The 19323-nt window shown below is 38.5% G+C and overlaps 1 protein-coding gene across 3 annotated transcripts; it reads left to right on the top strand.

The window, feature by feature from the left end:
- The first annotated feature begins 13 nt into the window (after window positions 1-13).
- Window positions 14-19030, top strand: cnot10 (CCR4-NOT transcription complex, subunit 10). Of its 3 annotated transcripts, none has more exons than XM_073871891.1 (19): window positions 14-221; window positions 684-778; window positions 873-1034; window positions 2038-2188; window positions 2320-2462; window positions 4465-4542; window positions 4765-4848; window positions 4964-5081; window positions 5226-5375; window positions 7824-8029; window positions 8307-8431; window positions 9169-9345; window positions 9474-9554; window positions 13415-13530; window positions 13869-13997; window positions 14082-14117; window positions 14372-14496; window positions 14586-14661; window positions 18446-19030. In XM_073871891.1, exons 1-19 carry the CDS (start codon window positions 203-205, stop codon window positions 18601-18603), a joined length of 2229 nt encoding a protein of 742 aa, XP_073727992.1. In that variant the 5' UTR covers window positions 14-202; the 3' UTR covers window positions 18604-19030. The 3 variants fall into 3 exon arrangements, with proteins under 3 accessions (XP_073727992.1, XP_073727990.1, XP_073727991.1); XM_073871889.1 differs by having other exon boundaries at window positions 14369-14496; XM_073871890.1 differs by having other exon boundaries at window positions 15-221; window positions 2323-2462; window positions 14369-14496.
- Window positions 19031-19323: the final 293 nt, after the last annotated feature.

Below are 19323 nucleotides of genomic sequence, written 5' to 3'. Positions count from 1 at the left end.
AGAGGTGGCGATCGCGCGCACAGTCAGCCGTTTAAACATCGCTCGCTCGCGCGGCGGTTGTGGGTAATATTCATGGCGGAAATCTGAGTCTGCTCTTGGGAAAATAAAATCTTCAGTTTTCTCTCTTTACACATTGAATACTTGGATTAATATAAACCTTCACCTGCCGTGCAAGTGAATAAACATCAGTAAACTTAAGGGAATGGCTGAAACAGGCTCAGGTGAGCGAGCTTTAAAAAATTCACTTAGTAATAAATGCTACAGCAGTTACAGGCGCTGCTGTCAATGTAAACAGATGATTTCTCACAAACACGCGCTTATTTTGAGTTTAGTTTATATTTTTATCAATGTTAATCATATTATGTTTACAGTGCGTGTTGTAATAACGACTTGTTCGAGTTGAACATATTTATTTAAATTCAGTGAACTGGCCCACCACTGTTTATATACGCAGGCAATGTCAGTCAAGTTTGTGGGTTTAAGATGCAAGTTATGTTGTAAGAAATGCTTTCCCCTTAAGTTCTAAATGCTTTTTTGTTAGTTAGCTTTTTACAAATGTCAATATTAAAGGTTTAAAGCTTTTGTGGGTTAAAGCGTTTATAGTCGTATAATGATAGTAAATAGTGCCATTAGTTAAGTTGAGTCAAACACGTGTCACCAAACTACATCTGTTCCCTCTTAAGAACAAACTGGTGACATGAAACATGACAGCTCTTCATCTCCTGGGATCTCCGATCAAGAGAAGGAGATGGCAACCAATGCCTTTGAGGCCTTTAAGGTAATGTTTTAAAGAAACCAAAGCAGGTGATCTGTATGCACTGTTGTTGTTTTTTTGGTCTCTATTGACATATTATATTGTGATTGTTTTGTAGGCTGAAAATTATGACGAGTCCCTGAAACACCTTGACAACCTTCAGGAGTTGAACAAGGAGGACTATAAGATTGCAATGAATAAAGCGGTGGCTGAATTTTATAAAAGTGGACAGACAACAACCAGCACACTGAAGCATGCGTTAATGACCTTGAAGAATCAGGTTGGATGTTACATTTGCCTTTATAGTTGGTCATTTATTAAAAGTGTTAGATGTACTTGATTTTGGTGAGTTTCTCGTGTTCCTGGGTCAACATCATTGGCTATGTTTATTTATTACATGCACAAAATTTTGTCAAACCGACTGAATTTAATCTGATTGCAGCTTACGACAATACAGTTTACATGTACCCTAAACATTGCAATCTGATTAAAATGTTGGTTTACATGTACGTTCTATATAATCCAAACCAAATGTCTGGCGTATCAAAACCAGCCCAATGGACATTCAATTCTAACCATCAAAAAAGCATTCCAATGACTATTCACAGCCCAAATACCAATCTTATCTACAAAATACTTTCATATTTAATCCACAGAAAAAAATAAACGGTTTAAAAGTCAGATTGATTAAGGTGTTTACATGAAGGCTTTTCAATCCGATTGAGCCACCTCAATTACTAACAGATTATTTGAAAGACAGATGTTTTTAACCCAGGAATGTGCTTTACTTGGCTAAACCAATTGTTATAATTTTTTATGCTTGATCTTTGTAATGATTTGTATTTTACATATAAAGTTCATGAAATTTATTTAGTAAGATGTTGTTTAAAGGTGCAGTGTGTAGATTTTAGCGGCATCTAGTGGTGAGGTTGCGAATTGCACCCCTCGCTTTCGAAAAACATAGAGAAGCTACAATAGCCATCACAGGACAGACATGTCATCATCTGAGACAACGTAGTAACAAACGTGATCTGTAGAGCAATTTGTCCTTTTAGGGCTACTGTAGAATCATGGCGGTGCAAAAAGGCGGCTTACATGTAGGGGGACCCGCAGTGCATGTAGATAAGACGGCTCATTCTAACTTAATAAAAACAATACAAGTTCATTATATAAGGTGTTATCTATGTTATCTGTGTTATATTGCATTGCTGTCAAAAAATCCTTCTAAAATTTACACACTGCAAAATCATAGAGTACTGATGATAATTTGTTGTTGTTTGTAGATGCACACAACGGTAGATGATATCGATGGTTTGGATGATGTTGAAAACAGTATCCTTTGCTACAATCAAGCAGTTATTCATTACCACATGCGACAGTATTCAGAAGCTGTAGCCATCGGGGAGAAACTCTATCAGTTTCTTGAACCATTCGGTATGTTTCAGAATACAAAAATATGTACCGCACATACGTGCAATGATTTCTTGTAGTGCACTAGACTAGCACAAAAAAAAATAGGTCTGGTGCTGTAGTGTGGCATGGCTTGATGATGTTCTCTGTCCTAGAAGAAACGTTTGCTCAGTCCGTTTGTTTCCTGTTGGTGGATCTTTACCTGCTCACCTTTCAACCTGAAAAGGCGCTACATCTGTTGGCCATGCTGGAGAAACTGACCGTAAAAGAAGGAAACCACAAGAATGGCAAAGGAGAGGTGATAAAGACTTGCTGCTTTTTCCAGATGATTTAGTATTGATATAAACTGTTAATCCTGCTAAAGGAATAGTTCACCCAAAAATTTCTTAGATCATGTACTCATCCACATGTCATTGAAGTTGTTTGGCTTTTTTTGTTTAGTCGAGAAGAAATTAAGATTTATTCCAGGATTTTTCTACATTTAATAGACTTAATTGGACCCCAACAGTTTACAGTTTCAATGCAGGTTAAAATTGCAGTTTCAACGCAGCTTTAAAGGGCTCTAAACGATCCCAAATAGGGTATTAGGGTCTTATCTAGCGAAAACAATTGTCATTTCTGAAAAGAAAAAGAAAAAATTAGCATTTTTAACAATTCTCGTTTTGCACTAGCTGTGTGACCTTACGTATTTGTGTAAGCATGTCGAAAGGTCATGTGTCAAATATGTAAAACCCACATTTGTGGACCATTTTTAACAATAAACTGACACAAAGACATTAATTAGTATCATTCTCATACAACAACGTCAGAACGGTCCTCTTTCTCCACACTTGTAAACACTGGGGCGGTAGTTTTGCATACGTCATGCTTGACCTTTCGCCGTGATTCGTAATACCTAAGGTCGTGCTGGCGCATTACATGGCTAGTGCAAGTCGAGAAGTTGTGGTTTAAAAGTGCATATTTTTTTATTTTTCTTGCCGAAAATTACGATTGTTTTGCTAGATAAGACGCTTATACCTCACTTGGGTTCGTTTAGAGCCCCTTGAAGCTGCATTGAAATGACAATTGTAAACTGCATTGAAACTGTAAACTGTCAGGGTCCACTAAAGTCTATTAAATTGAGAAAAATCCTGGAATGTTTTCCTCAAAAAAACTAATTTCTTCTCGAATGAACAAAGAAAGACATCAACATTTTGGATGACATGGAGGTGAGGGAATTATTTTGATTTCTTTTTTATGAATGTGGAGTATTCCTTTAAGCCTATAGTCCCCGACAAAATTCATATTTGAGCTGACATAACTAAAAACTGCTTGCACTTTCATATCTTAACCTATTTCGAATATATGTATCAAATTATTCCTATAAAGGTGTTGATCAGTTGTTTATGTAACGAATAATTGACGACGGGCCATTGAATTATTAGAAAAATAATGCTTTGCGTCGTGGCCGCATCACCACCGCGGGTGTGCATTGTTAAAGGAACACGCCCACATTTTGGGAATTTAGCTGATTCACCGTATCCCCCAGAGTTAGATAAGTCCATACATATCTCTCTCATCTCCGTGCGTGCTGTAACTCTGTCTGACGCAGCCCCCGCTAGCTTAGCTTAGCACAAAGACCGGAAATGCACGGCTCCAGCCAGTACACTGCTCCCAACAAGCGACAAAACAACGCGATCATTTTCCTATTTGTGTGTTGTGATTTGTGTGGTCAAGCCGTGTACAAATAACAAGGTGATATGAGACCCAGCGATCTTTTAACAGTATACATACTGAAAACTATATTCTCTGAAGACGAAGCACTGCCGCATGGGCGGAGTGATCTGCTCGCAGCACACGAGAAGCCCCTGGTGAGGAGCAGAGAGTTCGGTCAGAGTTGTGCAAATCACTCCGCCCATGCGGCAGTGCTTCGTCTTCAGAGAATATAGTTCTCAGTATGTATACTGTTAAAAGATCGCTGTGTCTCATATCACCTTGTTATTTGTACACGGTTTGACTATACAAATCACAACACATAAATAGGAAAATGATCGCGTTGTTTTGTCGCTTATTGGGAGCAGTGTACTGGCTGGAGCCATGCATTTCCGGTCTTTGTGCTAAGCTAAGCTAGCGGGGGCTGCGTCAGACAGAGTTACAGCACGCACGGAGATGAGAGAGGTATGTATATGGACTTATCTAACTCTGGGGGATACGGTGAATAAGCTAAATTCCCAAAATGTGGGCGTGTTCCTTTAAAGATGGGGTCACAAATGTGTACTTATTACTCAACTTTGATTTTCACCATGTATGATTCCTAACAGAGCACAAATAAAGACTCGGCCGCTCAGAAAGCAGAGTTCACAGCTAAGATCGAGGCAGCCAAGTCAAAGATGCATCAGGTAAGGGCGTGACAGATGTTAAACCTGTTAGGCTATAATGACTGTGCTGTACAGGGATTAAGCATAACCTGAAATGTAACTGCTGTAATAGGAATTACATTGTAAATAAATACTATATAGCTATACTTAATCTCTTTTATAAGCTATCTCAGAGTTTGCATTGGAAGGAAGTTGATCAGCTCCCAATCATGTGTTTAATCTGTGATATGTGTATGCGTGCAGTATAAAGTACGAGCGTACATACAAATGAAGTCATTGAAGGCCTGCAAAAGAGAAATCAAATCTGTGATGAACACATCTGGAAATGTGAGTAGATTTTTTTCAGTCACTAAGACAAACATGTTTATTTTAAGGCAGCCTCACAATATTACTTCAAGTATACTTTAAAGCTGACTGTATGTTTGTTTGTTTGTTTCTTTAGTCTGCACCCTCCCTATTCCTGAAGAGTAACTTTGAGTATTTGAGGGGAAATTATCGTAAAGCTGTGAAACTCCTCAACAGCTCAAACATCGCCGAGCATCCAGGACCACTGAAGACTGGTAAACACATTATAATACAATCAGTCTGTTCAATGAGGTTAACTGTTTGTGTGATTCATTAGATGACCAGTGTTAACGATAAAATCATTTTTCTCCTCTAGTATGTGTTTGTTTGGATTTAACATAAAGGTTTATTCTTCATAGGTGAATGTGTGAGGTGTATGTTCTGGAATAATCTGGGATGCATCCATTTCGCCATGGGGAAACACAACTTGGGTCTGTTTTACTTCAAGAAAGCTCTACAGGAGAATGACAACACGTGTGCCCAGCTTGGGGATGGCAGTAATGGACAGGGTAAGAGATAAATCTAAAAACAATGGTCAAAAAATGATTCCAAGCTGTCACTGGGGCAGTACCCTTTTAAAATGTTTTGATGTATACCACTTAGGTACAGAATACAGATATGTTTACATTTGGTATCAATATGTACCTCTGAGGGACTGTATCCTAGTGCCCCTTTTCCACCAAGGCAGTTTGAGTGCTGGTTCAGAGCCTAATTTCAAATCAATTTTTTCTTTTAAAAACCCAACACATCAGCTCTGAACCAGGAAAAGTGGTTCCTAAGTAGCACCAAAACATTACTGGTCTAGAATTAAAAACTGATTGCGTCAGGAAGCAGGGTTACTGAGGCAAAATACTAGGAGGGTAGCTACATGCTAAGGCTAACGTTAATAAATTATAAAATATGTTATGCCCATACTGTTATTGTCCATAGCAACCTTCATTTTTATATGTATGTATGTATGTATGTGTATATTACGTCAAGCTCTTACATGTTGGATTCACCACATTTGGATGCCAATGTAGTTAAGCAAAGTGTTGATGTCTTTCTTTGTTCAGTCGAGAAGAAATTATGTTTTTTGAGGAAAACATTTTCTCATTTTAATGGACTTTAATAGAGCCCAACATTTAATACCCAACTCAACACTTAACAGTTTTTTTCAACGGAGTTTCAAATGACTATAAACAATCCCAAACGAGGCATAAGGGTCTTATCTAGCTAAACGATAGTCATTTTTGACAAGAAAAACAAAAAACATACTCCTCTAAACCACAAATTTTCGTCTAGGTCCGGTCCAGCGCAACCTAACGCAAATGCGTAGTGACGTAGGGAGGTCACGTGTTACATATATAAAACGCAAATTTGCGGACCATAGTAAACAATAAACTGACACAAAGACATTAATTAGTATCAGTTGACATACAACGACGTAGGAACGGTCCTCTTTCAACACATTTGTAAACACTGGGGCGGAGTTTCGCGTTCGTCCTCTGTGACCTCTTGACGTCATGACGTATTGCGTGGGGTCACGCTGACGCATCACGACCGGATCTAGACAAGAATTTGTGGTTTAAAAGTGGATATTTTTAATTTTTCTTGTCCAAAATGACAATCGTTTCGCTAGATAAGACCCTTATGCCTCGTTTGGGATCGTTTATAGTCATTTGAAACTCTGTTGAAAAAAACTGTTAAGTGTTGAGTTAAGTATTAAATGTTGGGCTCTATTAAAGTCTATTAAAATGAGAAAAATCCTGCAATGTTTTCCTCAAAAAACATAATTTTTTCTCGACTGAACAAAGAAAGACATCAACATTTTGGATGACATGGTGGTGAGTAAATTATCTGGATTTTTCTTTTAAGAAAATGGAATATTCCTTTAATAATAATGCAACATCCGGGTGTGTTTGTGTTTGGCGCTGCCGCGCTAACATTGCTGGGAAAGATGGGAAGTATACAGTGACATAGTCTATCAAAAGAAGGTTCAGATTCTATTGGGGTAGGAGCGTGTATGTTTGGGTGATATCAAATGTCAACATTGGCTTTCAAACATTGTGCACTCCGCCTTTAAGGTGTAGGAGAGAGCGGGGCACAACCTAATGCTTTTTGGTTTTGGCTCAATCATTCAAAAAATATTTGAGTTTGATGAATTATATTTTTACACAAGCATCACACACATCTCTGCTACAAATAAACATTTGAAGTTTGTTTCTAGTACTTACCATTCTTGGACAATTACACCAAACGTGACAGAAGTGGAAACGTTACAACTTACCCCATATGTGGGGTTAATTGTAACAGGCAGGGGGTTAGTTGTAACACTTGCTAAAAATTAAGTTTGCTGGCAAATATTTCAATCCTTTTTTGTCTATATACTTGAAGTGGATATTGTATATCTGTCTATAATAGATGGGTATCTACACTATTCATCCCTCATCTAACCTTAGTTCAATTATAAATGGATAGAAATGTCTAAATATGTGAGAAAAAGCAAAATAGTTGCTAAGAGCTGCAGACATATTATAAAACGATGCTATGTTTTAGTCAACAAGACACTGATTAATATGACATAACATTGGATTTGGTATCTTACACACCCAACTCAGAAACCGAAAAAAACATATGATGAAAAAATTTACTTGCATGCCTGTTCATCAATAACTCTCTGGAAAAACATTATACATTTCCATAAATTAGCGGGAGACAACACATTTTGGCAATGTGAAAAAATACGGAAAAAAACAAATTGCTCAACCCTGTGCAACAATGTAAACGGTCCGTGTTACAACTATCCGAAAATAGGCGTTAGTTTTTGCCCCACGCACCCCTACTTTTTGAAAGGGATAGCTAGGGACTATTTTTTTGACAGTGTACAATTGACTTTGCAATTTAGTTATCGGTGTGATAATATATTTTTATTAAACCATTACTGTAGTAATGATGTTTACATTTTCTCTCCACAGCATCTAAAAAGTTTTTGGGGATCCCCATGTGCGCTCTGTTAGCCAATAAACGCTATGAGCTGCTGTATAACTGTGGGATTCAGTTGCTTCATATCGGCCGACCGCTGGCAGCATTTGAGTGTCTGATGGAGGCGGTGCAGGTGTATCACTCGAACCCTCGACTGTGGCTCAGACTGGCAGAATGCTGCATCACAGCCAATAAAGGGGTACAAACATTTTTAGGTTTATAATTTAAAACAAAAGATCCTTCATTTGTTTTATTTGGTTAAAGGCCTGTTCATGACTTTGTAGTATTGCAATGTTTGAAATCTTGTACTTGTTTTGCATGCTGAGAACTTTGACGGTGTAAATGAGTTCTTACTGTGTATGCAAGTTTTTTTTGTTGTTTTTTTAAGATTTCCATGAGAATGCATGAAATTCATACATTTTGAAGGTGTTTGATTGTGTGAAATGTTTTAATTCTAAGCTTTTCTTTTTCTTCAGAGCTCAGAGCAAGAAACAAAGGGTTTGCCCAGTAAAAAGGGGATTGTGCAAGCTGTTGTTGGGCAGGGCTACCATCGCAAAATTGTTCTGGCATCACAGTCTACACAAAACACCATTTACAGTGACAAACACTTTAACTTATTGTACCTGAAGCCACATAAATGTCACTTTACTAGGAATTAAGATTGTACATAATGTTTTTTGTGATCAGACAGAAATATCAAGGGTTCAAATTGAAGGGTTCAAGTTGTGTAATGTCAATATTTCTCCAGTAGATGTCATCCTAATACACTTTTCAATAGAAGTGACATAAACACACTGAAAGTTGATTAGTTACTTATCAAGGCTAAAATGTACCCAAAATAAAAACTCATTGTGTAAGGGCACAATGTTGACAGTTCATGTATCACAACCTTTGCACTTTAAAGTGATCATTCATATGTTGCTCCAAACCTGTATGAGTTTCATTATTCTGTTAAACACAAAAGAAGATATTTTGATAAGCACACAGTAGACGGTACCCACTGTCTTCCATAGTATTTGTTTTTATAGTATTTTCCTAAATTCCTACTATTTAAGTTAAAGGATCAACTGTGTGCTTACTATCATTTATCAAAAAACCTTCTTTTGTGTATAATCGAATTAAGAAATTCAAACAGATTTAAAACAAAATGAGGGTGAGGAAATGATGACAGAATTTAAATTTTTGGATGAACTAACCCTTTAAGCTCGTAATCTTTTGGATCTGAAACACAGCTGCACTGGATACTTAAGAAATACTATCAGAAATCTGTAATGCAGTGACCATCAATACTGTTTTGTAACAACTTTTTCTGCCTGTTTGTTTGTGTGTGCCCAGTGAGGGTCAGTCGTCAGCAATCCCAGTGGCCAGTATGGAGTTTGCGGCGATCTGTCTGCGAAACGCTTTACTCCTGCTGCCAGAGCATCAACAGTCTGACAGCAAATCAGACAACGGCTCCAAGAGCTGCAGCCAGTCGGGCAGCACCGAGAGCTGCGGCGAGACCGGTGATGCCTGCAGGTATCCAGCACCAGACCACACTCATTACAGCTTCTGTCATGTGCTAGAAATATTAACCAATATTCTGAGTTTAGACATTCAGACACAAAACAGTGCTTTGACCTGTTGACCTTTTGCTTTGACTGCAGTGGAAAGACCCAAGAAGCAGACAAGTTTATTCCTGCCACCCCATCGTCACCATTGAGAAAGCAGGAGGTGGAAAATCTCAGGTGAGATTACAGTGGACTGTTCTGGAATGAATGCGTCTCACTTTATAACGTTGAGAAAAACAGCCTGAAGACACTTGAAATGACTGGTTTTGGAGGTGTGAGTCAGCTTAGCTCACGGAGTCATAAATCTTGTCAGCTAATAAGTTTCCTATGAGACACCAAGGGGGCAAAATACTCCATTTGGCACACAGATGTCTCAAAAATCTAACGTTGTGGGATTTTAGTGAGATCCTAATTATAATTATTTGTACATTAAAGGAAAACACCACTTTTTTACTAAGTTCTTACCTCAACTTAGATGAATTAATGCATATCTATCTTTTTTCAATGCGTGCACTTAATCTTTGTACAGCGTGTTGTGAATTTGTTAGCATTTAGCCTAGCCCCATTCATTCCTTAGGATCCAAACAAGGATGAATTACGAAGCCTAAATTCGACCTCGGGCGCAGTAATATTGACTGAAGTTTGAACGAAAGGGGGGAGTTCCCAGGAGTGATGATGTTACTGTGCGCCGAGGTCAAAGTGCTGCAAACTAAGTGCTCTTCCGCCATACAATATAGTTCTCATTATTTATCCGCTTAAAAAATAGCCACGTTGTGTTTTTTTCCCACCAAACTGACTCGTGTAACTACTCGGTCTTTAAATAGGGAAAACATGGAAGTGTTTGGTGGCTTCTGAATTCATCCTTGTTTGGATCCTAAGGATTGAATGGGGGTAGTCTAAATGCTAACATATTCACGACATGCTGTACAAAGATTCAGTGCACGCATTGAAGAAAATAGGGATGTATTGTTTTGTCTAGGTTGAGGTAAGAACACAGTAAAATGTTGAAAAACGGTGGTGTTTTCCTTTAAAATTTATATCATGTGCCAGCGTTGCATTTTCAATGACACACAACACGTCTTGACATGGGAATATCCGATCTGTCCGCTTACATTGCGGATGCAAATGCATGTATCCTATTCATATCCGCTTTATTTCCACATATGAATGAAACCGATCTGAGAATATCAGAATTTATGCGCTTTTTACTGCATATAGTTTGTGGGTCCTATTGGATCTGTGCCACATTAGTGGAAAAAATTGGAATTGAGTCACTTCAAACATGCAATGTAAATGCGGTGTATTATTCAAACCCATTCAGTGTAATGCTCCCTTGATAGCAGGCTTTGCTTCAGGTGTACCCTGTTTGCCATTTAATTGTGAAAAACCCTTCATCTGACTCACCCAGCACCTCTCACTTATTTTATGTCCCCGCTTCACGTAAGTGTGTGTTTTTGCTTTGGGGATTGATTAGAGCCTCCACCCGTCCTCTCTCCCATCCCCCTCACTTTTGATCCAGCGGGCTGGCCGGATGTGGTTTCTAGTGAAGGGAAGGGGTGTTGCCTGTGGATTGTGTTGACCCTGCATTAACACACCGATACAGTGACACTTTTACGAGACCGAGCACCTTTACTCAAACCGCTCTTCTTGGAATCCTGCAGGCTATTGTGTCATTTCCTCTTTTGCCCTCTTATACTATTTTCCTGCAATGAGGTGTTTGTAGTGAAGCGTGGTGTTTAGGACACCAAGCAAACATGATTCATCTTCTTGATCATTGTTGAAGTGGAGCTTTTTATCCTCGTATGTCAAATTTGTGCCCGTGGTTGTGCTTTGCAAAAAGCTACAACTCCTTAAAGGAATAGTTCACCAAAAATACAAAAAATTGGTCATCATTTTCTCACTCTTGTGTTGTTACAAACCTGTAAGCATTTCTTTGTTCTGATGAACACGAAGGAAGATTTGAGGAATGTTTGTAGTCAAACTGATGATGAGCCCCATTCACTGCCATAGTATTTTTTTCCTACTTAAGTTTTTCCTAAATGAAGACGACAAACAGCCAAACAACACTTATTTAACAGTAGCAGCTAATGTATGCATGCTGCAAATGCATGATGGATAAAGTTTTCAAATCCAAAAATTGAAATAAGCAAAAATAATTTGATTTAAACTCAAAACTTCTTGTTGAATGAGAGAAATCATGCAATTAGGCATTAAAATTAAACGATTGCGTAATGGAGGAAAATTTTCAGGGTTTAGGTTAAAGGGGATCACACACCGGGCGCGCAGCTCAGCGTCGCGCCGCGTCGCATCTAGGACAACTCAGAGGTAAACCGGAAGTGCACATTAAATAGCGTGAGCTTCGTCAGATAGCGTCTACTTCAAAATGCAAAATATACATTAGCAGCCACTGTTAATCGTTAATGATTAGGGACAAATATGATGTTATTTAATGTTAAACTATGTGAGTGGCGCTGTGTGGCACAACAGGGATTTTGTGCAACTTCCTGAGTTGTAGCTGGGTGGCGTGGACAGACGCCACCTGGCGGCGCCGGTGTGCGTATACTCATAGAAAACAATGTGTTTGATTTTATTTGAACGGCGCGGAGCTGCGCGGCCAGTGTGCGACCCCCTTAAGTGTACTTATTTATTTGAGTTAACACTTGTATTGTGTTCGATTTTTGTGACGATTTTGATGGAGCGCGTCAAAATGACCCGCATTGGATTCAATGCAATTCCTTAAATATCACATTATGAAAAACAAGAAGGAATCATTTTAGTATCAGTATTTGTCACACATTACAAAGACTAACTGTGGGTTTACACCAAACGCAAAGCGTGCAATCGCGTTGCTCGCTCTAGATTACTCGCGGGATTTAACTTTATGCAAATTTTTCAACTTGGGCGAAGACGTGTTTGAGGCGAATTGCGCGTGTTTTCACAGCAAACACGCCGCCCATATCGCGTCATTCGCATCGCGTTTAATCGCGTCTTTGCATTGAGTTTGTATGTAATCTACTCGCGCAAATCGTTGAACTCGCATCTGGTGTAAACCCACAGTTAAAATTAAAAAGTATGATTTAAAAAAAATTATTTAACCACAATTTTTTTAACATGTTTTGTTTTAACAAATGTTGCACAAAAACTGTTGTAACATTTAACGTTTAAAATTTTAATTCAACATGTTTTTTTTAACATACCCATGTTTAAACATCCTAAATAAACAATTTAATCTTGCTGTAAAATGAAACGAAGCTTTTCTTTTCCTATACATGCTCATCTTTTGTTCTTGAGGCTCATTGTACAAATTCAAGAAATCACTGTTTACATGATGAGCACACATCAAGCATGTGCATTTTACACACATGGTGCTTATTTTGGTGTCATGTTTTGTGGGGCACAACTGGCATCACCTGTATTCACCTCTGGATTTTCTGTGGGTCTGAATTCATCTGCTTTACATAGTATTTCATATACATTGAAAATAGTAATTATAGTTCACATTTACTTTTCTGTGACTGAGGAAGTCTCTATCAGTGCTGAAAATAGTTAAGAAAAGCTCACATTTGCCTTTCCAGGGTAGTAAAACACCAACATATACGCAAAAAAGGTATTTAATTTGTGTCTATACAGTTGCCTTGGAACAAACAAATATGGGTCAAATTGACCCGCGAACATCAAAATCGTAACAAAAATCATTATTTGTGCTTAAAAAAAACCCACTTCAAAACACATCAGTGTATCCTCACTTTGCATGCATGTTCATGGACCTAAATGAGGAAAAGTGACAAAATTTCAAGAATAAAATCACAGGTTGCTTAAAACGGGTCAAATTGACTAAGAACATTATAAAAGAGTTAAAACAAAATGAGGGTTAACAGTGTATATCTTAGCTGTTGCATTAACTATAATGAAACAGGCTGAGCTGTATTGTCTGTTCATAACAGACTTTCTCTCATAAAGAAAACCAGTCAATAGTCACTTAAAACCTTAAAATGTACTTAAAGACTCACTTTTATCTTTTCGTCTCTCTCCTCCAGGTGTGCGATTTTAGCATGCAGTGCGTATGTGGCTCTTGCTCTTGGGGACAACTTAATGGCTCTTAACCACGCAGAAAAGCTCCTACATCAGACAAAACTGTCAGGATCACTCAAGTGAGTCCATCTCTCTTCTTCTGTCTGATTTACATCTTGTATAAGTCTTCCACATTAGCATTCAGGAAATATTTGAGTTTTTCGAATTCCACTATGATTGACAGCTGCTCTGACCAATCCTGAGTGATCGGAACATTTAAATGAGTACATCGAAGTACTTCATGTTTAGTTTCTGGTCGGTTTGTTTTTTTCTGTCTGGATTTCCCAGACACAGATGAAGCTCAGACCACTCTCAATACGAAAAAACACTCAGTTTACATTTAGTCTTTGTCTTGGGAAGTGGCTTTAAATAATGGATTCTGAATCAATATTTGATGAGGTGTGCTATGTGCTCTCAAGTTCCTAGGTCACCTATATGCGGCCGAAGCCCTGATCTCACTGGACAGAATCTCCGATGCTATCGCACATCTTAACCCAGAGAACGTAACCGATGTGTCTTTAGGCGTGTCGCCCAGCGAACAAGACCAAGGTACAGTAACACACGATGAAACGTACAGGTGTAAAAGAGCACATGGTGTGTCTGGTACTGATTTGTGTTTGTGCTGACCAACAGGTTCTGATAAAGGTGATCTGGATCCTGTTGAGTCCTGTAAGTAACATTATGATTCATCTTCTCTTTATTAAAATGTTATATTTTTTATGCACCCTCCACTTCCAGATTTTTAAATATTGTCTTATTGTAACAAACCACACATCAATGGAAAGCTGAATATTTATTTATTCAGTTTCGATTATCTATCAATCTCAATTTAAGTTTTGTGGTCCACTGTCACATTTGGTGTGTGATTTTGAGTAAATAATGACGTTACAGTCTGTTGATGTGTTTTGCTTGTGTTGCAGCAGGGAAGCAGACTCCATTATGTTACCCCAGCTCAGTGAGTTCTGCCCGAGCCACGATGCTTTTCAATCTGGGCAGCGCGTATTGCTTGAGGAGCGAGTATGATAAAGCACGCAAGTGCCTCCATCAGGTAAGCACAAAGTCGATGCCAAGCATTTGTGTCTTTCGTTCACATAAACGTTCACAGTCACGTGACTTTCTGATGTCTCTGTATACTAGGCTGCTTCAATGGTGAACACTAAGGAGATTCCTCCAGAAGCCATTTTATTGGGTGTTTACTTAGAACTGCAGAACGGTGAGTCACAGGCTTCTCCAAGGACTAGATTGTGTATACTACGGGTTAACCACTGCAGATGTTTGCATCTCAGTCCAGTTTCTAACAGAAAATAAAGAGCAGCAAAGCTTTCTATCTAAGAAACATTTTCAAACCCAGAGTGCATTGTGGGGATCTTCTTGAAATTTTAATTGAATACTGCAGATGTAATTTTTATTCAAATTTAGTATTTTTTTTGTCTGTTGTGATTGGAGTATATCTTATATGCTAACTTAAAGCTACAATTTGAGAGCTGGGCATCAGCAGGTTCTCGTGCTCAACTTTCATAAAAATATTCTGATAATTTACTCACCCCATTAATCCAAGATGTTTATGTCTTTCATTGTTCAGTAGAGAAGAAATTACGTTTTTTGAGGAAAACATTCCAGGATTTTTCTCTATATAGTGGAAAGTTTACAGTTTCAATGCAGCTCCAAATGGCTCTAAACAATCCCAACCGAGACATAAGGGTCTTATCTAGCATAATGATCATTTTCGGCAAAAAAAACCCCTTTTAAACCACAACTACTCGTCTTGCACTACCTGTGCGACGCGCCAGCACGACCTTACATCAGGGGTGCAAACTTGTCACCTTTCAGCGAAATTCGGGTGTTTAGGATGAGACGCTGGGAATGAGACGCTGCGTCTCCCTTGCCATACTTACCCTGTAACGCCGTCTTTGGCAATATTTCACATAGTGATATACTTCCTGGTTCTCGCGTCACCCTGTCTTTGTCGTTAAGTCTCACCATTGATTAAATTTGATATCCACATTCAGACACATTTACCCCTGGAGGTGTCCCCAAAGTGTCGCCGCAGTGACTCAGCACGAGTTCCCTCAAAAGGGAACTGTAACAATGTATCTTAAAAGGCAACACGATGTAACCTTGCTCTCACTTAAAATGTGTCCCAACATTTAATCCTTCAATTTGAGGGTATTGGACCTGGAAAGTCCTTGAATTTAAGTTAACTAAAGTGCGGGGACCCTGTGTCTAGATCTGATGAGTTTTTGAAAATGAGTAGTGGGGGGGGTCTGACTGCTGCGACAGGGTCGCAGTGAATTAAAATATGAAAATCATGTCCTGCTATTGTGGTAACGATGTCAAATCACTAGCCAGTTTGGCGGGTTATGTTTTACAATTTATAGTCACCTTAGTTGCTCCAGAAGTTTAAGCAGTCTGTGCAGATTGAGCGCACACACTTAACTAGTAATGTATTTTCTCATTCGAGGTTACGCACCCAAGTCAAGTTGCTGTGCACGTGGTCACAAAATGTGTCATTTGTACACGTATTTAAGCACCACAGTTTTAAATAAAGTGATTTTAAGCCGTTAAAACACAAATAACAGAGCTATGCGCACGTGTTTCTGTTTAAGAGGAGCGTGCAAGCCGCGCATCCGCTTCTCAATAGAGCTTGTGAGTATTTTTGCTGCTGTATTAACGTTAGCCTTAAATTTAGCGTTTGCAAGTATCCTCATAAACACAACAATTTAGGTCTTAAGAGAAAGTGAACAGCTAAAAGAGAAAATAAATGTGTAACAGTATTGATCCGGTCTTAAAGAGACAGTTACCTAATTTTGCTCCTGTCTGTCGCTGTGTTAATCAAACAGCATTGAGAGAAAAACTAAATCACTTTTCTACCTTTTAATAAGATTTGTACTTCGAATTGTACACGAGTTTGATTCGAGTTGCTCGTTCATACTTTATTAGAGCTATGACTGTAAACAGAACAAATCCTGAATTCAGTACACCCTGTGTACTAAATAATATGAAATACAAATTTCTGTAACACTCTTTACAAAAAGGTTGTATTTGTTCCCATTAGTTAATGCATTATGAACAAAAAATGAACAATATATTGTATATAAGGATTTACTAAAGGAACAGTATGTAAGAAATTGATATCAATTTATTTGATAAAATGGCCCTGATATGTCACTAGACATTAAGAAATCATGTTCATTTCAAATGCTTATACAGTATCACTGACAACAGTGGTCCGGCCAGGATATTGTCATTTAAAAAGTGGAGTTGCAGCCCTCAACTGATGTTTATATTGTCATGTTGTGTTTTGGTCTGATGCGCCACCCTCCTTCCATCTACCAATCACAAAGTGAGTCGACTTTCGGCATACAGGTTCCCAACTCTGCTCTAGTTATCACAGCTGCAGCTACGAACGTGTCGGATAAAAAATGTCTATGTTATGAATCCGAAATGCGTCGTGACAAAGTCTGAAATAAAACAAGGATTTGTATAGGAGATGCCTTTGAAAGATTGAGACGGCTGAAAAAGGAGAAGAATTTGAATCTGCCCTGATCGCGTAACGTTATGCCTTCTCCATAGTAGAATCTCGGTGTGTGCACAGTTATTAAAAAACAATATTGATTGTGGATTATTTAATACAAAGTCTGATGAAATATCAATATTTCTCACATATAATACGTTTGTGGACACAAACTGCAAAAAGTGAATGTTTGGCATGAAGCTGCACGAGTCTGGAGTTACTATGGACGTGCTGTTTCATAATAAAGGTATGATATCATTTTATAAAGAACAATTCAGATATGACCTCGTTGCATTAAATGTATTATTAATTTTGCTAGAGCATTTATTTCATGAAGCAGCACTTCGAAATGACATCTAAACCCTTTATAATGTTATATGGCATGACAAGTTTACTTCATCAATACAATACATCGTAAACATAATAGTTTGTAAACCCCTTGGCTTAAAAGATTTAAAAGAAAAAAATCCATTGCCATTGGAAGCTTCTTGTAGCAACCAGTATGTTCCTGTTGGATCCTGCAGCCTATCCTGCAGGCAACCTTGAGTCAGGGGGGAGGGGAATGGGATACACCACTCTTCAGTAATTTGAAAGTGATTGCAGTACCATTTTTGGCCACCATCCTTCATACGGTTCCTTTAATTCTTGTTTATGTCATTACAGTAATTGATGTTAGTTTGAGGTGCATTAACTAATGGAAACAGTTTCAAATTTTGATTTAAATTTTTTTTATTAATAAATGCTAAAATTAAGATTTACAATTAATAAATAATTAATTAAAAATATTCAAATAAAAATAATAATTGATATATAAACTGTGATATACTAACTATATATAACTATATATATGAGCGCTTGTGTCTTTGTCACCTTTATCAGCCCTGATGAGTTTGCACCCCTGTTACATATTATGTAATCCCGTCGAAAGGTCATGCGTTATATGTGAAATGCAACCTTGCGGACCATTTTAAACAATAAACTGACACAAAGACATTAATTAGTATAATTTTACAAAACGGTCCTCTTTCGCTACACTTGTAAACACTGAAGCAGTAGTGTTGCATACGTCACGCGTGACCTTTTCACGTGATTACGTAATACGTAGAGTCACGCTGGCTCATCACACAGCTAGTGCAAGACGAGAGGTTGTGGTTTAAACCACAAAACGATGATTGTTTTGCTAGATAAGACCCTTATGCCTCGGTTGGGATCGTTTAGAGTCCTTTGAAGCTGCATTGAAACTGAAGTCCACTATATGGAGAAAAATCCTAAAATGTTTTCCTAAAAAAAATGTAATTTTGTCCCCGACTGAACAAAGAAAGACATCAACATCTTGTAATTTATTGGGATTTTTTCATGAAAGTGAATTTTTTTTTATTCTTTGTGAAACATGACAAAGGTAACTAACCAAATCATTTTCTGGGGTTAGACTTTTACCTTTCCAATTCTCTCACTTTCAATAATCCAAATTTTGCTCTTGCAGGAAACACACATCTGGCCTTACAGATCATCAAGAGGAACCAGCTCCTCCCCTCCGTCAAGCCCGACTCCTCTCCCGACCTCCGCAAGAAACCTCCTCCCTTCCACTCAACACAGCCCATACAGACACCCGCCCCCTTTACGCAAGTACAGCGCAAGTGATTCACTCGCACAACCTCCCCCCCCAAACACGCAGAAACACATCTTAAATATTATTTATGAGGCTGCAGCAACTCCGCAGAAAGACGGACGGATTGGAGACGTGGACCGATTGTCTGTTAAAGACTGATAGAAGTGTGTGTGTGTTGAGTTTTGGGGGTCTATGAAATTATAAATAAATTTTATTTACACTCGGTGGTGTGACGTTTATGAGTGGAGACAAAGCACCACCTATGAAGACCAAGTCTCCTGAGAGGAGAGATTGACGTGACTGCATGACCTCAAAAAAAAAATCATCATTGGTCATTGTTATGATCTTTTAGCCTAAAATCATGAACGCTCGTAGTAGGATGAGATTTTCCTCTTTTAAAGTGTATAACTTTCTCTTCTACCGGTGCATACAAACTGAATAATAAATACTAAATGTGCACGCAAGTCTCGTCTCTGGTGCTGTGGGTGGACAGATGTCGGCTTGCTTTCATGTGTGGTCTCTTCTCTTTATGCCCTCTTTCCTCAGGGTGGCCCATCACCTCTCCCATGCTGGCCCATTCTTATGCTAAATCCCCCTGCACCCCCAACCCCACGCCTTCTGTTTTTCCATCCACATTTCTTTTCATTGTTACCCAGATCTTCTCTCTGACGTGCTGTCGGTGATCCGAGAGCTCTTCTTTGCAGCCATCTGATGCTTAAAGCAGTGGATTATGTTGTTCCTAACCCTTTTCA

Source organism: Misgurnus anguillicaudatus, chromosome 10, assembly GCF_027580225.2.
Source record: "Misgurnus anguillicaudatus chromosome 10, ASM2758022v2, whole genome shotgun sequence".
In the NCBI taxonomy this organism is placed as follows: domain Eukaryota; kingdom Metazoa; phylum Chordata; class Actinopteri; order Cypriniformes; family Cobitidae; genus Misgurnus; species Misgurnus anguillicaudatus.
This window is presented reverse-complemented; position numbering and strand designations above follow the sequence as displayed.